Raw genomic sequence first — 24,383 nt, 5'->3', positions numbered from 1 at the left:
GTATAATGATGTACTCAGAAAATTCAAGAAATAATAACTTTCCCAGAATTAATGGGAGCACTGATTTCAGGTGTATGATTCAAACATACATATATGAATCCATCAAAACAGCAATGAAATGCCTGAGTTACTTAGGAAGTATCATAGCAGGAACTACATGGAACCTATGAGAAGAAAAGTGTGAAACTTACTGGGAGTTATAAAAGAAGACATGCAATATACCATGTTCCTAGATGAAAAGACTAGGAATAGCAAAATTGTAAGTTATTTCCAAGTTAATTTATATATATATGTTCACACACTGCATTCAGAGTACTGATGTGAGCTTTTCTATGTAGAAATTCAACAAAATTATTCTAATATATATATATATATATATATATATATAATATTAAACAAAAGTTAATAAGAAATGAAAAGAGTAATAGGATGACAAATTGAACATAAATATATATATTATGAAAGGATAGTAATTAAGATAAAGTCTCAAAATTAGGCAAATTGATCAATTGTAAAAGACATCCCTGAAACATTACTGCACTCTGTATGTTTGTGGTGTAATTTGATAGGAACGAGTCCTCAGAAAATCATATATATCTAAGACAAGAAGTAGTCAAATAGGGATCAAATCAAGTGTGTGTGTGTGTGTGTGTGTGTGTTTATGTGTGTGTGTGTGTTTCCAATTATATATTATGAAATTTCTGGAGAAAGAAATTTGAGTTACCTACTTTAATCCATTCTTGAACCATGTATTAGATAGGATAAACTTCGGCTATAGTCACAGTAGATTCCAAAATGAATAATGGATTCTAGAGAATATTGTCTTGTTCACCAAGCATTCCAAGGCAGGTAAGTGTTTCTGGTTGGATGTGTGTGTGTGTGTGTGTGTGTGTGTGGTAGGGGCTGGGAGGATGCCCTTCTCTTGTTCTCACAGTTATTCAGAGACCCAGTCAGATTTTGGAACAAGGGTTCCAAAATCTTTCTGAGGCTCACTGCCATTCCTGTCTACAGGAAGGAAGAACAAGCATTGGGAAGATTCCAATGGAAAGTTTTCATGGATATGCTTGGAAATAGTGCACTTTACTTTTGCTTCCATTTTCATTAATTAAAACTCTTCCTCATAGCCACATCTATAAATGAGTCAGAAAAGCATAGTCCTCTTGTGATAAAGGAAGAAGAAAATATTTATAAAAGATGCCATGTAATTTTTAAAAAAAAACTAGATCTGATGCACCAATATCTTTTTTAATGTATAAATGGGGATATAAAAATATATTTATTGATTTATATTTCACATACCATAAAATTTACCCACTTAAAAGTGTTTAGTTCAGTGGATTTTAGTGTATGCATAGTTGTGCACCCATCACTGAATCAATTTTAGAATGTTATCAGTCCTCCAAAAAGAAATTCTGTACCCATTAATAGTCATACCCAGTTTCCCCTTCTCCCCAGTCCCTGGCAACCACTAATCAATGTCTCTATGGGTTTGCCTATTGTAAACAATTTGTATAAATGGAATCATACAATTTTTTTTATCTTTTGCAACTTGCTTCTTTCATTTAACATAATAATTTTAAAATTTATTTATATCATAGCATGTATCAGTAGTTAATTCTTTTTTTGTTTCCAAATAACAATCTATTGTATGAAATATACCACATTATATTTATTAGTTGATGGAAATTTAGATTATTCCTACTTTTTGGCTAATTTGTGTGTTACTGTTACGAAAATTCATGTACAAGTTTTTGTGTGGACATGTTTTCACTTCTTGGGTATACACCTAGGAATGGAATTGCTGAGTCATGATAACTATATTTAGCATTTTGAGGAACTGCTAAACTATATTCTAGAGTAGTTGCACAGTTATACATTCCAAACGGCAGTATGAGCGTTCTTGCGTTCTCACTCACACTTGTTATTGTCTTTTTTCTTTTAGCCATTCTAGTCAAGATGAAGTAGTATCTCATTGTACTTTTCTTTTTTTTTGACAAACTGAATTAAACATTTTTTTGGTTTTTTTTGCTATATAATAGGTCCTTTTTGTTTATCTGTTTTAAATATAGTAGTGTGTACACATTAATCCTGAACTCCCAATCTTGATTTGTATTTCTGTAATGAATAATGTTGAGCTTCTTTTCATGTACTCATTGGCCATTTGCATTACTTACTTGAAGAAATATTATTTAATCATTTCTCAATTTTTATTTTTTATTGTTGATTTGTAAGCTTTCTTAAATATCTTTTTTAGAAAACACCACAGAATATCAATGTTAGAATACATTTAGATTTAAGAATTGTTTAGACTGCATTTTGTAAAAGAGGATTTTTGCCTGGATTTAGTCACTTAAATCTCATCTATTTTAAATTCACTTTGAAATCATATATCGCTTGTCTAGCCCCACTCCATCTCCTCTTTTACTTACATATTTGATTCCTAAAAATAGTTCATTAATCTGCTTTTTTTATGATGGCAAAAACTAGTAATTGACAATGATTGAAACTTTATTCTGAGATGTGAACTGTATAGTGGTGAATTATACAAAACAGCAAGGTAATTCATTGGGTTCTTCTAGTTAGTTTCCAATTACTCCTCCTTAAGAAAATGGTAAAGAATATTAAGCTTTAATTGTAGTGGCCAGAAATGTTTCTGTTTTTGTTCTAGTCTGAATTCTTGTCCTTCCAGATTCTGGAAATCCCCCTTTTTTACCTTTTTTTGTATCATTGCTCAAATTATATTATAAATATTGAGTATTTTATTTAAATAGACTCGTTTTCTCTGATATGTTCTACAAACAACTTAATACCTCTTTTAATTCATCTCAAGGAATTTAGGCAATTTGTTGTGTCTCTCTATCAAATCTACATATTTTAATTGGTGTCCTCTGGACTCACTCATATCACATCTTTAAACAAAGAAACAGAAAAAAATGAGAAATGGAAAAGGACCTGAGGTTTTATATGGAAAGGATCCTAGTAAACTTGCACTATTTAAGCCCATTGGGCTTATCTGAAATATTACTATTTGGGGAGAAAAGATTAGGAGAAAACTAAATAAAGATAATGATTTATAAATGTTAATACTGTGAACAGCTCCTACAGTTTCAAGGAACCCTGGATAAAGGAAGATGTCACTATTTAGAAAGTAATACTTAAATGAAGCCCAGAAACTGAAATTTAGAGTATTATTCAATCTAAACTGCTTTAGAATCCTAATTTGCATGGTTCTATTGAATGAAGTAGAAGGATTTCAAGCCTTAGAGTCTAATTCCAATTCTATTACTTCCAAGAAACATGACCTTAACCAGTTTGAATCACAGTTTCTTCATTTATTAAAGGGGTAATTAGGCCTACTTTGTTATAGTATGAGGATTAAGTAAAATAATGTATAGAAAGGCCCTAACACAAAGCCTCATACATTTAATCCTGGGAAAATGTGGTCATTAAAACATACCTTTAGGAATTAGAACTAAAAACCAAATGACCTGGATAGTAAGCAAAATTTAAAATACAACACCATCTTGGGTCACTTACTTTCCATAGTGGTTTTCAAAGACTGCATTGTATATTCTTAATCCCCAAATGTGACAGTTTCTCTAATTATGAGCCTACACATTTGTACACACATTCCATCATTATATTCAGGACTTACCCACTGGACTGTAACTAAGTCTTTAATGAGTTACTAATGAACATCTTAAGCTTAGATCAGCAAAAAAAAAAGTTAGAGTGTTGAAAAGCTATTCATAGTTAAGCCTGTTGCTTTTAATTAGACTATAAGCCCAATCAAATTTCCTGTCTTCACTATTCTTCCCAGGTTTGAAGAAATTGAATAACCAGTGACAGATGTACCCTTACTTTGATATTAGTTTAATGTGAAATTAAAGGGGATAAATACATTGAGTTAAATTAGAGAAATCATTGCTTATTAAATACAAAGATAAAATAATATGCAAAATTAAAATAGCATTTTACAATGATTCATTTTTTTCTTGGACTCAGATGACTTCAAAACCGATGAATTTTGTTGTTGCATTAAGAAATAACAGATGACATGAGGAAAAAAAAACCAGATATGATTAGACCATGTAGAGGGAAAAAAACCCTCTATATTTATAAAAGAAAAAATAGCTTTCACACATTACTTCTCTCCAGGCTGTTAGAGATACTATGAGAGTAATGATCAATAGACGCTACCTGAATTAGATTACAACTATTCTTTTATGTAGCGCTTGTTACAAATCAACATGGTGGTGACTATTTAGCAATGATCCTTTTTTAAAAAATTCCTTTTGATAGTGAAGTTGGTGAAACCATGCAAACCTTAAGGGCACATGATTTAATAATGCACACAGATAATACATAAAATTCAAAGCAACAGGCTGGTATGATGCTCCCTCCAAGGAACACTACATATTTGCTTAAAAGGAAGCCTTTTATATTAGTCAAAATGGCTCAGGCCAGTGGGAAGAGCTGTGATAGCCCAGATGTTTTATGGGTTACAGGCTGTTGTTAGAGGCAGGCTTGTTGTCGTGGCTCTGCACAAAGATTAAAAACCACTATGCTGATTTTTTAAAAGTAGGTGTCCAATAATAATTACACTCTATGTATATATCATCAACATAATATAATCGATCGTTTTGACCTGTGAGCCTGTTAACATATCAACTTTTTTGTGAACCAGCATTTAAACATTCATTTAGTATGTGTATTGAGAAGGGGTGGAGGGGTAAAAGTCTCTTATTACCAGAAAAAAGTACATAAAAAGTTTTCATTCTTCTCAACTACCTTCAGAGATGCCAGTTATGGTTAACTTAGGATGGGGAGAAAGAACTCACTAATGAGACAGATCTCTGTCAAAATATGTATGGTTTTGCTGTTTTTTTCCCCACATGTCGAGTACAATTGGCAACATGATTAAGAAAAATGCCCCATTACTACAGTTATAAAGATTTTTAAAGAAATTATTTACAACATTCTGAAAGCACATTTTCTATACCATTAAAATTTTAATATCCTTTAAGAGGAGAGTAGAGGGAGGGAAGTTAAAAGAAAATCCGTATTTTCCAAAGAATAAATTCCAGAATTTTCCTTTTGTTGTCATGAATTGAACTCTGTTTGCATTATGTTTACAAAGAGGCAGGTGTTTTTAGTTTGAAAAAAAAGCTATTAGTTATCAATCTTCTGAGGAACAAGATATGTAATAAGCATTTTATTTAATTTGAGTGAAAATAATGTCTTTTTGTCAGAAATTGATTTTTTTTTTACAAATTTACATCAATAGCAAAAATCTTACTCTGCTTACACATTTTAACAAATGTTTGAGATATTTACATTACAATATTGCAATCTAGGCAACCATTACAATGAATAAGCCACAAGTTTTCTTCTATGTTTAAAACATGGAAGATGTCATACATGAAAGACAATTAAAAATAATCTTTTAATGTTGTTTCTTTTGTTTTTTAACACTAGGAATTAAGTTTCCCATTAGCTTTATACATAACAAGTGTTTGCTTGTTCCACTAGTCTCAGGATGTCTTATATAGCTTTCATAACTTGACTGTTCAGTCTTCTGGTGAAAGTTTAACCATATTATATTTTATTTTACTGTAACAGCTGTGTTGTAGAGAAAAAGAGCAAGAAACCCAGTCTGAAGGGAAAATTGCTTGCCCACACAGGACATACCAATGCTTCATAAAACAGTTCAGCCCAGAGAAGGAGTCTGTTGAGTTAAATTGAATAATATTCACATATACTATGAAGGTTGCTTCATCATACATAGGTAGACAATTCATCACTTCGGAGCCATTTTCTTGTAAGACCTAGAATTAAGTCAAATTTATCTCTGTGTTAGAACTTCCATGATGTAATTTCTACTTGGTGGCATCCTTAGTCAGGTGCTTGGATTGGAACTTTTATGACGGTTGTTAGAGATTACTACCCAGCCTAGAAAGAAATTTTGCAGCTGTTCACACGCACTTCTAGGGAGAAATCAGGAGAGTAGTAATTTATTTATATGGCCAAAATGAAGGTACTGGGAGAAAGGTAGAGCATTTCAGGTATGCAAAAGGAAGCAGAATTGGAAAATGACCTTTACTTATAAGAAAAGAAATGAAAGCACTAGTCTGTCTCCCTTTCTCTCTCTTTTCCCCCCTGCTTCCTCCCACCCCTTCCTCCCTCTCTCTATACATAGATAGATAGAGAGATATAGTTATAGATATGAGACTGAATTGGATTAGACATTCTGTGTCAATCAATCATTTGTTGTTATAAGTATTTCAATATAATTTCTAGCATTTATGTAGCACTTTGCAGTTAGCTGAACACCTTTGCACACAATAGCTCAACGAATAATCACAACAATCCCTTGAATCATAGGTAGTAGTATCAGTAATTTTAAGATGAAGAAATATACTTGGAACCGTCAATCTAATGATGCAGTGACATTTCAAATAGTTGTTAGAAGAGAAACTCAAATCAAAATTCCTTAACCAGCTCATGGAGACTTCTTCCAAAGGCATTTTAATAACCTACTGAGAATTGCCTTATTTTGTAGACCTATGCTTTAAATTAGAAATAAACCAACCAAATCAGCATATAGAAGAATGAGCTAGAAACAAAAGAAGAAAACAAAAGAAGTAAAGTTTGTAAAGTTTGATTTAAGGAGAGCAGTATTTGCTTAAATCTTGGAAATAAAAAAGAAATCAAGATTTTAAATGTTTAGAAGATTTAAATTTTAATTTAAAAGTAGATTTAAAATTTTAGATTTTAGTAGAGAATAGAGGGAAATAGTGTGAAATTTGGTGCTGATTATGTACATAGTGAATAGTTTAGAATAATTATGGGAAGCATGATACCGGGAGTGTCATTTGTAAAGCCTGAGCAGTAGGGGAAAGAATTTCCTGTTAAGAAGGATAATTTGAACAAAGGATTTGGCAGGTACATATAGAGAATAAGTTTTGTATTCAAGAGATAATAGTGAAAGGCAGAATTGAATATGTAGGTTAGGGTCATAGCTGTAATTACAGTACATACATTATAGTACAGTTAAACCCTGTAAGACTCATAATTAGCTAATTATTAAAAAGATATAGTAAACTCTTACCCCAAAACACAAAGACAAATGACTCGTGAATATGAATGTTAAATCACGTGTAACTCTGATAAATAACACTCTGATGATGTCTTGTTGTAAGCATTCTCTCTCCTTAGAAATATCTTAGTACTGCAGCCCATTGCTATGTCTAGATTCCAGGCTCACTATTATGATCAATAGATGTTTGGAGGAAGAAGCTGAATAATTGAATTACATCGCTACTCACCTAAGGTGAACAAGAAAATAGAAGAAGTTGAAATTGGTTAGAAACGATGCTTATTTAGTATTTTTATTAATTATAAATCAGTTTTGATCTCTGAAGGCATATATTATTGAAATCTGATATTTTAATACTTATTTCAATTATAAGCTCCACAGATAATATGAAAACTCTGAACTCTGATACCAACATTACGAATACTTTACCTCTTACGTGCTCATTATTTTTCCTTTTCTTCTTGCCTCATATTTACCCACAGCCAATATTCAGAGACTTTGATATTCTGATGGCCTTTGATGTTTGGAGACTACACATAAACCTAGTGGAAATATTTTGATCATTTCAGTAGGTTGTGAAATATTAATTTTTATATTTCATGCTTGCCCACTAGGAAAGCAGAATCAAAGTGTTTAAATAGTAAAAATATCTGAATATGAATTAATTATGTGGACAATTTAAGTATGGCAATAATTTACATTACTTATGATGAACTTTTAATATTATTAAAGATTAAAGCAACCCACATTTTAAAAAAAGTAGTGTCCCTGTTTTAAAAAAATGAAATCTAAATCAGATATGTAATTTTTAAAGAAGTTAAGAATGAAGGTTTTCTCTCTTTGAAGAAGGATAGAAAGAAAGAAGAACAAGATGTATTGGCCTCATCGTTACTTCCTGCCCTGGAACCAAAATTACCTTTGAGACATCCTAAAATTACATACAACAAAGTTTGAAAATGTGGTCTCAAGTAGAGATGGGTGTGGGGCATAACAGGGATACCTTCCAAGTACAGATAATGTTACAACATTGTGGGGTATTTTTTCATAGTTAATTTGAAAGAAACCTTTCCCTTATGAATCTGGAGAAGAAAAGAGACATTCAGAATGTGAAGGCTGTCTTCAGATATCTGAAGACAAATGCCTTCTAGGATTAGCTTGATACGTTTTGCACATAACCCATTTGTATCAAATTTAGACAAGTGGATGGAGAATGCCAGAGTATAGATATCACACCTTTTTCAACATGAGGAAGAACTTGCTGCTTCAAATGGAATTGGGTGGCCCAAGAACAGAGTGAGTTTGTGATCACTGTCTCCTTGTGTGAAACTTGGAGATTTTTAGCAAGGATACTCTAAGGTTTATTATCTATTGTGTGCATTGAATAATTCTTTCCAGACTTGAGATTCAATGCTTTTAATGGAATACCAGACTTATAACAGTGATGTTTATCTTGAAGATTTTATAATAGCTTCAGGAAGAAAAATTAGATTTACATTTATACTTGAGTAAATATTTTCCCAGAATTTTTATAATACCTTAAGTATAACATATACAATATTTCTTAAAACAAAAATTAAGATTTTGGCTCTGTTCTAACAACCCTTCTCCATGTGGGCAGTGTAATGTCCCCTCCACTTTTGCTTCCAGTGGTCTGTGACTCTGGTTTCCTTTAATAGAGATGGGCAGTTTAAAGGAGAGGCTGATCTATAGACATATAAAATAATCCAGCTTCATGGAACACCTTGGAGTCTAATCTCCTTTAATTTACAAGTAAAAGTCTACTTAACTTCCTGGTATTTTTATTTTCCTCAGGCTTACCACATGGAATTATTTTGTTCTTTGATCCAGATCTATTCTTTCTAGGTCCCTAGACTTTGCTTTCTGGTTATAGTTCAAACATTTTTGTCTATTTCTTATTTAAGCTGAGATTCTTTCATTTAATGCAGGCACTATTACATTTTTCAACTGATGGTGATTCCACTCTATATGCATTTTAAATCAATTATAATTCTCTGCCTACTCTAGCAATTGACCTTTCCTGAAATAATTGATCTTTAATTCAGTAGAGATCATTATTCCTATGTCTTTTTCCCTATCCTGCCCTAGTCTCTTTTTCCCAGGAGCTTTATTCAGTATCCTAAACAGATGGTTGATTGTCCCCAAACTAAAAGCCTTACCCAGGTTTACAAAGCCCATGATCTGGCTGCTGATTACCTTCTGATCTCATTCCAGATTACTCTTCTCCCAGTCCACTATATACAGCTTCATTGGCCATTGTGCTATTTCTTGATCAGACCAAGGTGGTTCCAGCCTGAGGCCTTTGCAGCAGACTGGAATGCTCTTTACTCCTGATTTTTGTATGACTAGCAACTACCAATATTTTGAGATCTCAGTTTAAATTTTACTCCCATATATATGTCTTCCATAAAAACCTAAACAGAGTAGCCTTTACATATTACCCTACTTAAACTTTCTATGGTTTACCCATATCTATATTGTATTAAAATTATTTATGTATTTGCATTTTTCTCCATCTCCCACACAAGAATGGGTGATTTATTAAAGTAGGTATGCTATCTGTTTTGTTCACCAAAATCTCCAGCACCTAGAAAAGGACCTGGAATATAATGGGAGCTCAAAACATATTTGTTGAATGAATGAACAAGTAAATGCATGTTCCATCACTCCGAATGTCCTTATATGTTAATTTGGCTGAGGGTGAAATCTTTCAACTTTATTATAACTGAAGCTTGCAAGATAAATAATAGCTTTATAATCTTTTCCTAATTTCCTTCCATAGAGCAGTAAAAAAAGGTGTTAGTAAAAACATACTTGTATATATTCATGTAAAAATAATCAAAAATTAGTCACATTGTCATTTTGGATAACAAAGAGAATGATAGTTTGGAAGTTAAAAGATCAGAAAAGATGCCACTGGAGGTAATTATTTAGAGATTTTAATTTTCACAGCTTTTTTGGTCTTAAAACTTGTTTCCTTCTTTGACACCTGTTCATTCACATGAACTATCAAAATAGCACTCAGATTACCTCTTGCCTAGATATTTTAGTACACACATTTTATAATGAGTTTAAATAAAAATGTTGTTTAAGGGTGATGACTTAAAGTAATATTCTAAACTTTTTCATTGTAGATGGATTGTTTGACAGATTTCTTAATATAATTTCTGTTTTCTATAAGAGCTGTATCATTTGTTGTGATTTGGAGGAGAACATGTTTTTCACTTTTAATTTGCAAATAATTTGTATATCAAGAAATTGTAGCGCTACTTTATAAACTTCCAGTGTTAGAAAGATGATCTAAAATTCTCTTGCTTCATCGAATTTCTTAGTTTCTCTCTTGGCTATTGAATGGTAGCCCTATAGCATTATTATCATGTTTTTAATATGCATGTTAAAATGTTAAAAATAATTATGTAAAGCAAAATCTTCTTCCTTGTAAAGTCTTTTTCTTTCTGTTAATAGGAACATTTTCATTATCACTCCTATTTATTACACTAGTTGCAATTAGTGTAGAGAAATATGTATCTGTACCAATTCACCAAAAAAACAAAATCCTGTACTTATATTGTTCTGTTTTTCATATCATATAATGTATGACTGTTTTGTGAATATTAAAAAATAGTCGTTTGTGCAATTTTATTTTTTCATTATTGTCTTGGTCTTCCATATCTATTCATTTATGTAATATGTACCATTTGTCAGTAAAATCACTGTGTATGTAAATGGCAAAAATGTATGTATATCCTTTTCACCCTAATGTCCACCACAGACCTTAATACAGCATCTTTCCAAAAAGGTTAAGTGACCTGAAACATATAAATAAATATAAAACAATCCATGTAAGTGTAATAGTACAACAAACAAAACTAATAAAAAGAAAACCTCTCTGAAACTTTCTTCACCCATTACTTTATCAAGCTTTTCATGTGTAAATATTTAGTTCAATAACCAGTGTTTTTGTTGACACAGATATTAGTGCCCATAAATTATAACAGAATGCTGTGAATCTTTAACAACATAAATAATCTTTATATTTTTTTCAGTTAGCTTTCTCTGCTTTCAATAATTATATTTAATTTTCTAACCATTGTTAGGAATTAGGATGAGGTTTTTGGCTTACCTAAGATCGTGATTAACTAGGACAGAGTTACACAGTCAGTATCACACTAACGACTAGGAGATACGATGTCCTCAGCTTCAGGGTTGTCTGTGGGGCCTGGGGTGGTGGAGTCCTAGGCCTATGGCTTGCAGCAGAGAGCAGCCTGGGAATAGCCCCTAGCAGGGCTCCTCTGAGGCCGGACTGAGCTGAGCGGAGTCTGATGGTGCGCCCTGCGGTCCCCGCAGGTGGCAAGCACAGTGAGCGACATCCAGCCCTTGCTGCTTCACTGCGACATGCTGAGCGCAGCCCAGGAGGCGCTCTACCTCCCAGACATCTCCTTCAGCAGCCAGCTGCGGAGCGTGTCACTGCTCATCGTGGACAAGGGCCCCGTGGAGCTGCCAGAGGAGTTCGTGGTCCAGGTGCCCAAGGAGCTCAGATCTCAGCCCAAGGTGCGGCCAGTGGTGGGGAAAGAGGGCTGCGGGTGGCTGGGCAGGGGCTCCTGGGAGGCTCAGCCTCAGGCAGTGGCCCAAATGTGTCTTCTCATATACTTAGTCTCTGCATTCACTCATAGTGGCTGATGTTTGCACCCACTGATATCCTGATCTGTGGTTGAACAATGCATGCTTGTTCTACATTAGAGCCTCATCACTATCTCAGAACGTTTGACTTTAAATTTCTGATTGGGTTTGAAATATTTTTGCTTTATCACAGGAAGTTTACAATTACTCTTAGTGACAATGTCAATGGTTGTAAAATTTGAATGGTTGTAAAAGACACGTTTTAACATTTCTGATCATCTGCTTGTTTGAAATAAAATTCACATCAGTGGAAACTACCAAGATTTTTGAGGCAATTATGGTGAAAACATCTTGGTTAGGAATTGTATATAGTCATCTAAAGCATGAAACCTGATAGAAAAGTGATTTTTACACAAGCAACCTAATTTTCTTATGAAAATGTTGGAAAGTGCTTTATTTATAATATTACCTCTGTAGCTGGCAAGTACAGTGAGTGACATCCAGCCCTTGAAGTTCCAGTGAGGAATATTATACCATATTTGCACAAAATTCAATACTGCTCTTTTCCTCAATACTTTGTATATATATTTTTTACCTTTACATAATATTTAGGCAATATAATTTTTCTTTTTACTCACCAAACTCAATACAGACACTCTTATCCTTCTAATTTCCCTCAGGGAATATAATATGTATAATGTAATATAATATAATATAACATAACATAATATGCAAGCATTATATAATATTTATATATTTATTAAGTATTTATATAATTATATAAATATTATATTTGTAATTTTCTTTGTGTCTGCAGCATGAAAAAGGCTGAGAAGCATTTGGCAGGTGGAACCATGAGTATCAAGACTTGTTCCAAAACACACTCACCTCTCCTATAGCATAATTTAATAATTATACAGGAAATACTGGCAAAGGAACATGAAATGCCACTATATTAGCTGAGCTTATCTTCTAAGCCCCATTACAGAACTCCCTGGTAAAATAAGCTGGAATACTGTGTTTTAGTTCAGGGACTAAGGTTAATGCATTACCCTTTGATCAATTTGAGATTAAGAGACTTGTGAAATTTAAAGCTAACTCTTCAATTACTGCAGCCACATAAAAAGAGTAAGTGTGTGGTGACTTTCACACTCACAGTGGCTCTGTCCACTCAGTCACATTGTTCAATCAGTGGCTTAGAATCTTTCAGTTCAGATTAGCATTTCTTCCCTAGTGGTGATGATTGGGGGGCAGTGGTGGTGGGTAAGTGCCTATGTTTCTACAGAAGCATGTAGAATTGACTCCAGTGTGTTCGGAAAAATCAGGGGAAATGTATGGTAAACATTCTTTAAGAACTACATTTTTTTCTTTTCTGTTTTGCTTTGCATTACCATTTCAAACCTGAAATTCTCTAAATTGGGTGTAGTTACATTTTTCACAAAATGTGCTTCAGCAATCACAAAGTTTTCATAATATTGGCTTTTGATTTATATTGTAAAATAGTAACATGAAATTAATATTATTTAATTTACCCAATACATATATGTTCATCAGTTTCTAGTACTAGTGAAGAAGAAATCTAGAAATGAATTTTAATTTTTGAGTAGATGTTATAAATGTTTAAATCAGCAACTATAACATAAACACACACACACACACATAAACACCTGCTGGCATTTCTGTCTTGTGAAAAAAATTTAGAATAGCAGTCAATTAGAATAGTTTTTCCTATAGTAACTTTACTAAGATGTTGGCTGAACTTTTACATTCCCCCACTTTTATAGCTTAATAAGATTTTTCTATATTACGGGCTTTTACTTTTTGCCATGTATGTGGCAGATTACAGTGCGGTAATGGGATTAAGTCAGGTTTTCTATCAACTTACAACTAGGAAAAGTGTATTCTATTCTGCTATTCTGTTTTGGCCAAAGACAAAAATGAGGGTACAAGGCAACCTTTATGTGATCTTGTAAATGAAGACTCATGTAAATGTCATGTGATTTAAAAGGAGCCTACAGATCATGTTAATCTGCTATGATGAGGCCATACTTTCTGAAAGTTGCTTTTGTGCAAAAGTAATTTTATCAGTGAGATAGAGAACAACTGAAGGTCATCTTAAATGTTCCCTATAGAAAGAATAAAGGAAGCGAAGTAAATATTACAGGGGCATACTCTTTCTTGATATAGAAGATAATACATACAGATAGAACATTTGGACCATTATTAAAAATGAAATTAAAATGGGAGATACCACATTACCTTGAGCTCTTCAAATTGAAAAGACATGAAGAATTCAAACTAGAAAATGTCAATGAACTCCAGCTTCCTTCCTTCCTCCCCCTGTCTTTCTAAAACAAAAACAACAGTATGTTATAGAAACAAGATACTTTAAGATATAGAAAAAAATGGAAACAATGAAGACTTATATTAATGCAGTCTTTGATTGGAAAATAAAATTGATATTACTTTATAAAAGTTAACCTCTATTTGTTCTATCGATAGCCAAACAAGCAAATAGAAACCCAACACACACAGCCTTAACAATATAACAAAAACCCTTTTATTTGTTTGAAATTAAACTTTGCCCCCTTTTTCCCCTTTTACATTCATTTGACTCCAGATAGCTAATAGCAGTTCTTGAGAGTTAATGAGTGTTTGGATTCACAGGAATTAGGACTTCACAGTACAGCAGCAAAGCATAAAGGATTAAAAAACATTGTTCTCAAAAGACCTGTTTCTCTTTAGCATACTAAGGCAGAAGGAAGTCTGAGGGCAGATTGCACAGTTAATGACTAGATATCACGACATTTCCTTGAAGCTAAAGGAATGCTGATGTGTTCTTTATCAGCATTTTCCTTGTTTTAATTGTGATTTTCATGCAGGTGCTTAAAAAGTTCATTGAGATGATCTACAAATAACCCTCCTGCAAGCCATACATACAGTGTGCAGGGCTCATACAAGTGTTCTCTCAGAGTACAGCTAAAGCATTTCAATCCTGACAAGTCATAAAAACTCTACCCTGTGCTCATTTTTTTTTTAACATCTTTACTGGAGTATAATTGTTTACAATGGTTTGTTAGTGTCTGATTTATAACAAAGTGAATCAGCTATACATATACATATATCCCCATATCTCCTCCCTCTTGCGTCTCCCTCCCACCCTCCCTATCCCACCCCTGTAGGTGGTCACAAAGCACCGAGCTGATCTACCTGTGATATGCGGTTGCTTCCCACTAGCTATCTGTTTTACATTTGATATTATATATAAGTCCATGCTACTCTCTCACTTCAGCCCACCTTACCCTTCCCCCTCCCCATGTCCTCAAGTCCGTGCTCTACGTCTGCATCTTATTCCTGTACTGACCCAAGTTTCTTCAGAATGATTTATTGTTTAGATTCCATATATATGTGTTAGCATACGGTATTTGTTTTTCTCTTTCTGACTTACTTCATTCTGTATGACAGACTCTAGGTCCATCCACCTCACTACAAATAACTCAATTTCGTTTCTTTTATGGCTGAATAATATTCTACTGTATATATATATGCCACAGCTTCTTTATCCATTCATCTGTCGATGGACACTTAGGTTGCTTCCATGTCCTGGCTATTGTAAATAGAGCTGCAATGAACATTGTGGTACATGACTCTTTTTGGATTATGGTTTTCTCAGGGTATATGCCCAGTAGTGTGATCACTGGGTCGTATGGTAGCTCTATTTTTAGTTTTTTAAGGAACCTCCATACTGTTCTCTATAGTGGCTGTATCAATTTACATTCCCAACAACAGTGCAAGAGTGTTCCCTTTTCTGCACACCCTCTCCAGCATTTATTGTTTGTAGATTTTTTGATGATGACCATTCTGACAGGTGTGAGGTTATACCTAATTCTGGTTTTGATTTGCATTTCTCTAATGATTAGTGATATTGAGAATCCTTTCGTGTGTTTGTTGGCAATCTGTATATCTTCTTTGGAGAAATGTCTATTTAGGTCTTCTGCCCATTTTTGGATAGGGTTGTTTGTTTTTTTGCTATTGAGCTACATGAGCTGCTTGTAAATTTTGGAGATTAATCATTTGTCAGTTGCTTCATTTGAAAATATTTTCTCAGATTCTGAGGGTGGTCTTTTCATCTGGTTTATGGTTTCCTTTGCTGTGCAAAAGCTTTTAAGTTTCATTAGGTCCAAATTGTTTATTTATTTATTTTTTTAAAATTTCCATTTCTCTAGGAGGTGGGTCAAAACGGATCTTGCTGGATTTATGTCATAGAGTGTTCTACCTATGTTTTCCTCTAAGAGGTTTACAGTGACTAGGCTTATATTTACGTCTTTAATCCATTTTGAGTTTATTTTTGTGCCTGGTATTAGGGAGTTTTCTAATTTCCTTCTTTTACATGTAGCTGCCCAGTTTTCCCAGCACAACTTATTGAACAGGCTGTCTTTTCTCCATTGTATATTCTTGCCTCCTTTATCAAAAATAAGGTGACCATAGGTGCATGGGTTTATCTCTGGGCTTTCTATCCTGTTCCATTGATCTATATTTGTTTGTGTGCCAGTACCATACTGTCTTGTTTAGCATAGCTTTGTAGTATAGTCTGAAGTCTGGGAGCCAGATTCCTCCAGCTCCATTTTTCTTTCTCAAGACTGCTTTGTCTACTCAGGGTGTTTTGTGTTTCCATACAAATTGTGCAATTTTTTGTTCTAGTTCTGTGAAAAATGCCATTCGTAGTTTGATAGGGATTGCACTGAATCTGTAGATCTCTTTGGGTAGTATAGTCATTTTCACAATGTTGATTCTTCCAATCCAAGAACATGGTATATCTCTCCATCTCTTTGTATCATCTTTAATTTCTTTCATCAGTGTCTTATTGTTTTTTGCATACAGGTCTTTTGTCTCCTTAGGTAAGTTTATTCCTAGGTATTTTATTCTGTTTGTTGCAATGGTAAATGGAAGTGTTTCCTTAATTTCTCTCAGATTTTTCATCATTAGTGTATAGGAATGCAAGAGATTTCTATGCATTACTTTTGTGTCCTGCTACTTTACCAAATTCATTGATTAGCTCTAGTAGTTTTCTAGTAGCCTCTTTAGGATTCTCTATGTATAGTATCATGTTGTCTGCAAACAGTGACAGCTTTAGTTCTTCTTTTCCAATTTGGATTTCTTTTGTTTCTTTTTCTTCTCTGACTGCTGTGGCTAAAACTTCCAAAACTATGTTGAATAATAGTGGTGAGAGTGGACAACCTTGTCTTGTTCCTGATCTTAGAGGAAATGGTTTCAGTTTTTTACCATTGAGAATGATGTTGGCTGTGGTTTTATCATATATGGCCTTTATTATGTTAAGGTAAGTTCCCTCTATGCCTACTTTCTGGAGGGTTTTTATCATAAATTGGTGTTGAATATTGTCAAAAGCTTTTTCTGAATCTAGTGAGATAAACATATGGTTTTTCTCCTTCAATTTGTTAATATGGTGTATCACATTGATTGATTTGTGTATTGAAGAATCCTTGCATTCTGGGGTTAAACCCCACTTGATCGTGGTGTATGATCCTTTCAATGTGTTGTTGGATTCTGCTTGCTAGTATTTTGTTGAGAAGTTTTGCATCTATGTTCATCAGTGATATTGACCTGTAGTTTTCTTTCTTTGTGACATCTTTGTTTGGTTTTGGTATCAGGGTGATGATGGCCTTGTAGAATGAGTTTGGAAGTGTTCCTCCCTCTGCTATATTTTGGAAGAGTTTGAGAAGGATAGGTGTTACCCCTTCTCTAAATCTTTGATAGTATTTGCCTGTGAATCCATCTGGTACTTGGCTTTTGTTTGTTGGAAGATTTTAAATCACAGTTTCAATTTCAGTGCTTGTTATTTGTCTGTTTATATTTTCTGTGTCTTCCTGGTTCAGTATCAGAAGGTTGTGCTTTTCTAAGAATGTGTCCATTTCTTCCAGGTTGTCCAATTTATTGGCATATAGTTGCTTGTAGTAATCTCTCATGATCCTTTGTATTTCTGCAGTATCAGTTATTCCTTCTCCTTTTTCATTTCTAATTCTGTTGATTTGAATCTTCTCCCTTTTTTTTCTTCATGAGTCTGGCTAATGGTTTATCAACTCAAAGAACCAGCTTTTAGTTTTATTGATCTTTGTTATTGTTACCTTCATGTCTTTTTTGCTTATTTCTTTTCTGGTCTTTATGATTTCTTTCCTTCTGCTAACTTTGGGATTGTTTGTTCTTCTTTCCCTAATTGCCTTAGACCTAAGTTTAGGTTGTTTATTTGAGATGTTTCATTTTTCTTGAGGTAAGATTGTGTTGCTATAACCTTCCCTCTTATAACTGATTTTCCTGCAGTCCATAGGATTTGGGTCGTTGTGTTTTAATTTTCATTTTTTTCTTGGTATTTTTTTATTTTTTTTTTGATACACGGGCCTCTCACTGTTGTGGCCCCTACCATTGTGGAAAACAGGCTCCAGATGCACAGCCTCAGCAGCCATGGCTCACGGGCCCAGCTGCTCCACGGCATGTGAGATTTTCCTGAACCAGGGCATGAACCCGTGTCTCCTGCATCGGCAAGTGGACTCTCAACCACTACGCCACCAGGGAAGCCCTCTCGGTATTTTTTGATTTCCTCTTTGTTTTCTTTAGTGATCTTGGTTATTTAGTAGTTTATTGTTTAGTCTCCATGTGTTTGTATTTTTTACAGAATTTTTTCTGTAATTGTTATCTAGTCTCATAGCGTTGTGCTTGGAAAAGATACTTGGTATGATTTCAGTTTTCTTTAATTTACCGAGGCTTGATTTGTGACCCAAGTTATGATGTATCCTGGAGAATGTTTCATGAGCACTTGAGAGGAAAGTGTATTCTATTGTTTTTGGATGGAATGTCTTATAAATATCAATTAAGTCCATCTGCTTTAATGTATCATTTAAAGCTTTTGTTTCCATATTTATTTTCATTTGGATGATCTGTCCTTTGGTGAAAGTGGAGTGTGAGAGTCCCCTACTATGATTCTGTTGCTGTCGATTTCCCCTTTTATGGCTGTTAGCATTTGCCTTCTCTATTGAGGTGCTCCTACATGGGGTGCATAAATATTTACAATTGTTATATCTTCTTCTTGGATTGATCCCTTGATCATTATGTAGTGTTCTTCTTTGTCTCTTGTAATAGTCTTTGTTTTAAAGACTATTTTGTCTGATATGAGAATTGCTACTCCAGCTTTCTTTTGGTTTCCATTTGCATTGTCTACCTTTTTCCATCCCCTCACTTTCAGTCTGTATGTGTCCCTAGGTCTGAAGTGGGTCTCTTGTAGACAGCATATATACGGGTCTTGTTTTTGTATCCATTCAGCCAGTCTATGTCTTTTGATTGGAGCATTCAGTCCATTTACGTTTAAGGTAGTTATCGATATTTATTTTCCTAGTACCATTTTCTTAATTGTTTTGGGTTTGTTGTTATAGTTCTTTTCCTTCTCTTGTTTTTCCTGCCTAGAGAAGTTCCTTTAGCATCTGTTGTAAAGCTGGTTTGGTGGTGCTGAATTCTCTTAGCTTTTGCTTGTCTGTAAAGGTTTTAATTTTTCTGTCAAATATGAATGAGATCCTTGCTTTGTAGAGTAATCTTGGTTGTAGGTTTTTTTCCTTTCAGAACTTTAAATGTGTCCTGCCAGTCCCTTCTGGCTTGCAGAGTTTCTGCTGAAAGATCAGCTATTAACCTGATGGGGATTCCCTTGTATTTTATTTTTCCCTTTTTGGTTTTAATATTTTTTCTTTGTATTTAATTTTTGACAGTTTGATTAACATGCGTCTTGGTGTGTTTGGGATTTATCCTGTATGGGGCTCTCTTTCCCATATTAGGTAAGTGTTCAACTATAGTCTCTTCAAATATTTTCTCAGTCCCTTTCTTTTTCTCTTCTTCTTCTGGGACCTGTACAATTCAAATGTTGGTGCATTTAATGTTGTCCCAGATGTCTCTGAGACTGTCCTCAATGCTTTTCTTTCTTTTTTGTTTATTCTGCTGTGTGGTAGTTTTTTTCCACTATTTTATCTTCCAGATCACTTCTCCGTTCTTCTGCCTCAGTTATTCTGCTATTGATTCCTTCTAGAGAATTTTTAATTTTATTTACTGTGTTATTCATCATTGTTTGTTTGCTCTTTAGTTCTTCAAGATCCTTGTCAAACATTTCTTTTATTTTTCTCCATTCTATTTCCAAGATTTTGGGTCAACTTCACTATCATTACTCTGAATTCTTTTTCATGTAGACTGCTTGTTTCCTCTTCATTTATTTGGTCTGATGGCTTTTTACCTTGCTCCTTCATCTTCTGTGTGTTTTTCTGTCTTCTCGTTTTGCTTAACTTACTGTGTTTGAGGTCTCCTTTGCACAGGCTGCACGTTCGTAGTTCCTTTTGTTTTTCGTGTCTGCCCCCAGTGGCTAAAGTTGGTTCAGTGGCTTATGTAGGCTTCCTAGTGGAGGGGACTGGTACCTGTGTTCTGGTGGATGAGACTGTATCTTGTCTTTCTGGTGAGCAGGACAACGTTTGGTGGTGTGTTTTGGGGTGTCTGTGACGTCATTATGATTTCGGCAGCCTCTTTGGTAATGGGTGGGGTTGTGTTCCTGTGTTGCAAGTTGTTTGACATAGGGTGTCCAGCATTGTAGCTTGCTGGTCGTTGAGTGGAGCTGGGTGTTAGTGTTGAGATGGAGATCTCTGGGAGAGGTTTTGCCGTTTGATATTATGTGGAGCTGGGAGGTCACGGGTCAACCAATGTCCTGAACTTGGCTCTCCCACCTCAGAGGCACAGGCTTGACACCTGGCCAGAACAACAAGACCCTATCACCCACACGGCCAGCTACATGGGGTGTTTCTTGCCTTTTGGTAAGTCTGAGGTCTTCTGCCAGCATTCAGTAGGTGTTCTATAGGAGTTGTTCCATATATAGATGTATTTCTGATGTGTTTTTGGGGTGGAACATGATCTTCACGTCTTACTCCTCCACCATCTTGAAGGTGTCCAGCTATTCTCACTGACCAAAACACCTTCTCATGCCGTTTACAATAGCCATTTCCTTCTCAATCATATTGGTGAATCACATCCAACTCTGCCATCACTTATTTTTTCATTTTCTCCCATTCTTGGGTTTTTGTGTTTGTAGATTAGAATGCTTTTATGATAATTACAGCAAGGAGAAACTCCATTTGATTTTTTATTGCATTACACAAATATCAGCCTTTAAAATTAGTCTGAATTATTAAATACTGGTGGTTCCTTCATTCATCCTTGCCCTCACTTATTTTTTCAGCTTTAATTGAGTGCTGATTCATGCTGGGTACTGCACTAAGTGGCAGGAAGGCAATGATGGAGAACTTACAATCTTTGATCTCTCAGTCAGTATTGGGAGTCAAAAATTGTACAGTGTGGCAAACATTTGCTAGAGGATACCTCTTCTCTGCACCCAAGGAGACAAGAACTTTGTTTGTAAAATGATGATTAACATATGTCTTTGTGTGTGTATAGCTGTGTGCTTGTGTGTGTGTATTTGAGGGGAAGTACTAACTGTAAGAGCACAATTTTAAGAATACATAATTCTTATGGAAATCTGAGGACACTCTTGAGTATTGGACATTGGTTTATCAGTTAATGATGCCAGTCGTTTTGTTTTTTTTTTTCTTTCCTGTGGGCCTAGTTCTTCTCTGATTCTTCTCTTACTTTCCAACAGCTTTCTTTGCTCATTAACATTGAAAGTGACCACTAGCCTGAATTGTATACCACTGTTCTTAGCCACAGCACTAACCAGTGACTGGCACTTGTTGTCTTGCCTTTAGGTTTCAATTTCCAAAAAGAGAATTTAATCCTCATTGGTTAAGGCCAATGTCCCTGATTTAATTATTCGTGTCACTGGCCATCTCATGACCTAGGCCCACATAGAAGCAAATTTGTGTAACAAAGAAACAATACTGAGAATACCTTTTATAAAAGTGAGTATAAAGTACTATGGAGTATGTAGAGAGATTGTCAACCCAGTCTTGGAGGATCAGAGAAGATACTTTTGAAGAAAAGTGCATTTAAGCTGGGACCCAACAGTCAAGTAGTAGTTAGCCAAGCATAGAGGTAGAAGAAAGATACTATTATAGATAGGAAACAGTAGCACAGAGGCCTAGTTTAGTATGATTGGAACTTAACGTGTCCAAAGGATAATTTCTAGTTGTCTGTCCAGAAATCATCTGGAGAAGATCAGGATGGCACAATATAATGTTATGAGGAGTTCAGAATTTGTCTGATGGCAGTAAGGGAAAAATTAAGTTAATCTTAGAGGAATTAAGGGAGGAATGACCTGCCACCTCCATTTGAAGAATAAACTAGAGGCTTCAAGACTGAAAATGGGAGGTTATTCTATTGATTCAGATAAAAAAATGATGGTGGCACTGACTCTAGGAGTGAGTGACATTAGTGATAATGAGGACCAATTGACAGGAGTTAGAGATTCATTTGATAAGTGAGTAAGACAAAGGGAAAACCCAAAGAGTACCACCGAGTTTCTGGCTTGAATGGTTGTATGAAGAATGTTCATCTCACTGAGATAAGAAAGACAAGAGGAGACACAGAGTGTTGGTAAGGAATGATGGTGGTGTTACCCAAACATTTACAAATGATTTCCTCAACATACTCCTTTGAATAGAAACCCAATTTTCTGGTCCCAAATTTAAGAACACTTAGCTTAAATATAATATATAAATCTGTAAAAACATAGTTAAAAATGATGTTTGTTGAGCATGTTATTCTCATTAGAAAGAACAAAAAATATTATCATTCATTGTTAGGATTCTATTTTGGCTTAGGTGTCATAAGATTCTGCCACAAAAGATCATCTGCTAGGCTTTTCATTCAGTCCTTCCTTCTACTTCCCAATAATACCTAGCAGGGCTCTAGTGGAGCCAAGATTAGATTTGATTTTGAGCTCTCCTGTGTTCCCATGAAACAGCTGAAAGAATTCTTACTATATATGTTTTTTTCCAATGTATATTTTTCATTACTATGGCAAGGAGACAAATTGAATGAGGTTAAGACAGTTGATCTGCAGGCCTAAGTATACTGGGCATTCATTCAGTTCTTAGTACAATGTTCCACGTTAAAATTTGGAAAGAAGTAGGAGACTAGTCTGCTCATATTTGGGCTCATTAACAGTGTAACATAGCTCACAGTTTAATAAAATAATAACAAAAATAATCTTCATGTGTCTTTTGAGAATGCCTCAGAAACAAATCTTTATTGATACTCTTGCCTAATTAAAACTGATTATTAAAATAGAATATCACTTGATGCCATTGTTAAGTGATACTTTATCTTAAGGAAATGTTTAATGTTCTCATTGGTTAAAAGTCTAGAAAAATAAAAGCTGCATTCCAAAAAATAAACACTTTTAAATTCATAGATCCAAGGCCACAGTTGCAGAACCCACCTAATTCTACATATGAAGGCATTATAATAAGCTGATAGAGGCAGGGAAAGGGTGGCAAAAGCTCATTTATTGGAATAATTGTAAGAGTGATTTGGGAATGGAGCCAAGTCTTTAGTATACCATGAACTTACCAACATGATAGGGCAGGTCATGGACACTGGATTAAATAAAGAGCAGGAGTGCTTTAAAACCTATGAACCAAAACACATACATCCAGTAAATAAGATTAGTAGACAACACATTTTTCTCTTGCCTCAAACTACCTCTCCACATGTCTTATCCTTCAGCCACATGGAAGTTCTAACAGTTTATTAAACAAACCATGCCCCCTTCCTTCCACATCTTTGGCAAGTGATATTATCTTTGCTGGTTGGAATGCCTTATACCACCTGAGTCCTCCTCAGCTCAGCTAAAAATTTGATGTAGGGTTGACTTGAATTGATTTTCCTGTGCCTGCATTCATCCTTAGCTCTATTCTTGACCAAACGATTTCTATCCTCCCTCTGATTCTGAATTACAGTGGCCTGAAAGTTGTGTGTGTGCATTTGGTAAACAATTTCTCTTTACTTCCTTCTGGCTTTTATATTTTCATTTGATATAACTAATGATCATAGGAAAACCTGATACTTTTTTACTCAATATGTTTTTAATAGTGTTATTTATATTCACTTTGATGAGTTATCCTTCTGGCATGTTCTCATGTTCTTATTCCCCTTACTCCCAGATTTTTGGAAAAGCTGGTTTTAATTTTGTTATTACATTACAGTCTGACGTGTATAGGTGAAGTCCAGTAATTCATGGGGAAGTAGAGAGATGAAAGAACTTGTAACAGAAGAACAGAGATTATTGTTTCTACAGCAATAGGAACCCTCTGTTTTACAAGATCAGCCTTTTGGATATAACTGTTACTGCAAGAGAATAATATAATATGGCCTTCGAACTGCTGTTAGCTTCTTGTTTTATATGACAGTATAATATTGTTTCAGATAAAAACCCATTCACATTTATTTGTGTCTTTCAGTGAGGTTTGCCAGTTTAGACAAAATGTCAGGTCTAATTGATATGCAAAATAAATTATTTGGACATCACCCTTTTGAATCCTTATATACTTAATATTATATGTTATTCAGGAAGGGTCAAAAGGAGAGAGGAGACGCCAGTCCATATGTCCTACCAACCTCCCAGAATCCTTCTCGCTGGAATCCATCTTGGCTG

General features: G+C 34.5%; 1 protein-coding gene across 22 annotated transcripts in view; it reads left to right on the top strand.

The window, feature by feature from the left end:
* Positions 1-24,383, top strand: part of ADGRL3 (adhesion G protein-coupled receptor L3) — a 581,523-nt gene that overhangs the window by 7,059 nt on the left and 550,081 nt on the right. For 14 of the 22 annotated variants that reach the window (XM_081254131.1, XM_081254133.1, XM_081254135.1 and 11 more), the window contains exon 2: positions 11,465-11,668. The exons of the other annotated variants lie outside the window; for them this stretch is intronic. In XM_081254131.1, coding sequence (XP_081110257.1) covers positions 11,465-11,668 — 204 coding nt within the window. The remainder of the gene's footprint in view (positions 1-11,464; positions 11,669-24,383) is intronic. 22 annotated transcript variants of the gene reach the window in all.

This window comes from Mesoplodon bidens (genome assembly GCF_964165515.1).
Source record: "Mesoplodon bidens genome assembly, chromosome: 1".
Taxonomy (NCBI): Eukaryota; Metazoa; Chordata; class Mammalia; order Artiodactyla; family Ziphiidae; genus Mesoplodon; species Mesoplodon bidens.
The sequence above is the reverse complement of the archived record's forward strand: the minus strand, read 5'-3'. Positions and strand labels throughout refer to the sequence as shown.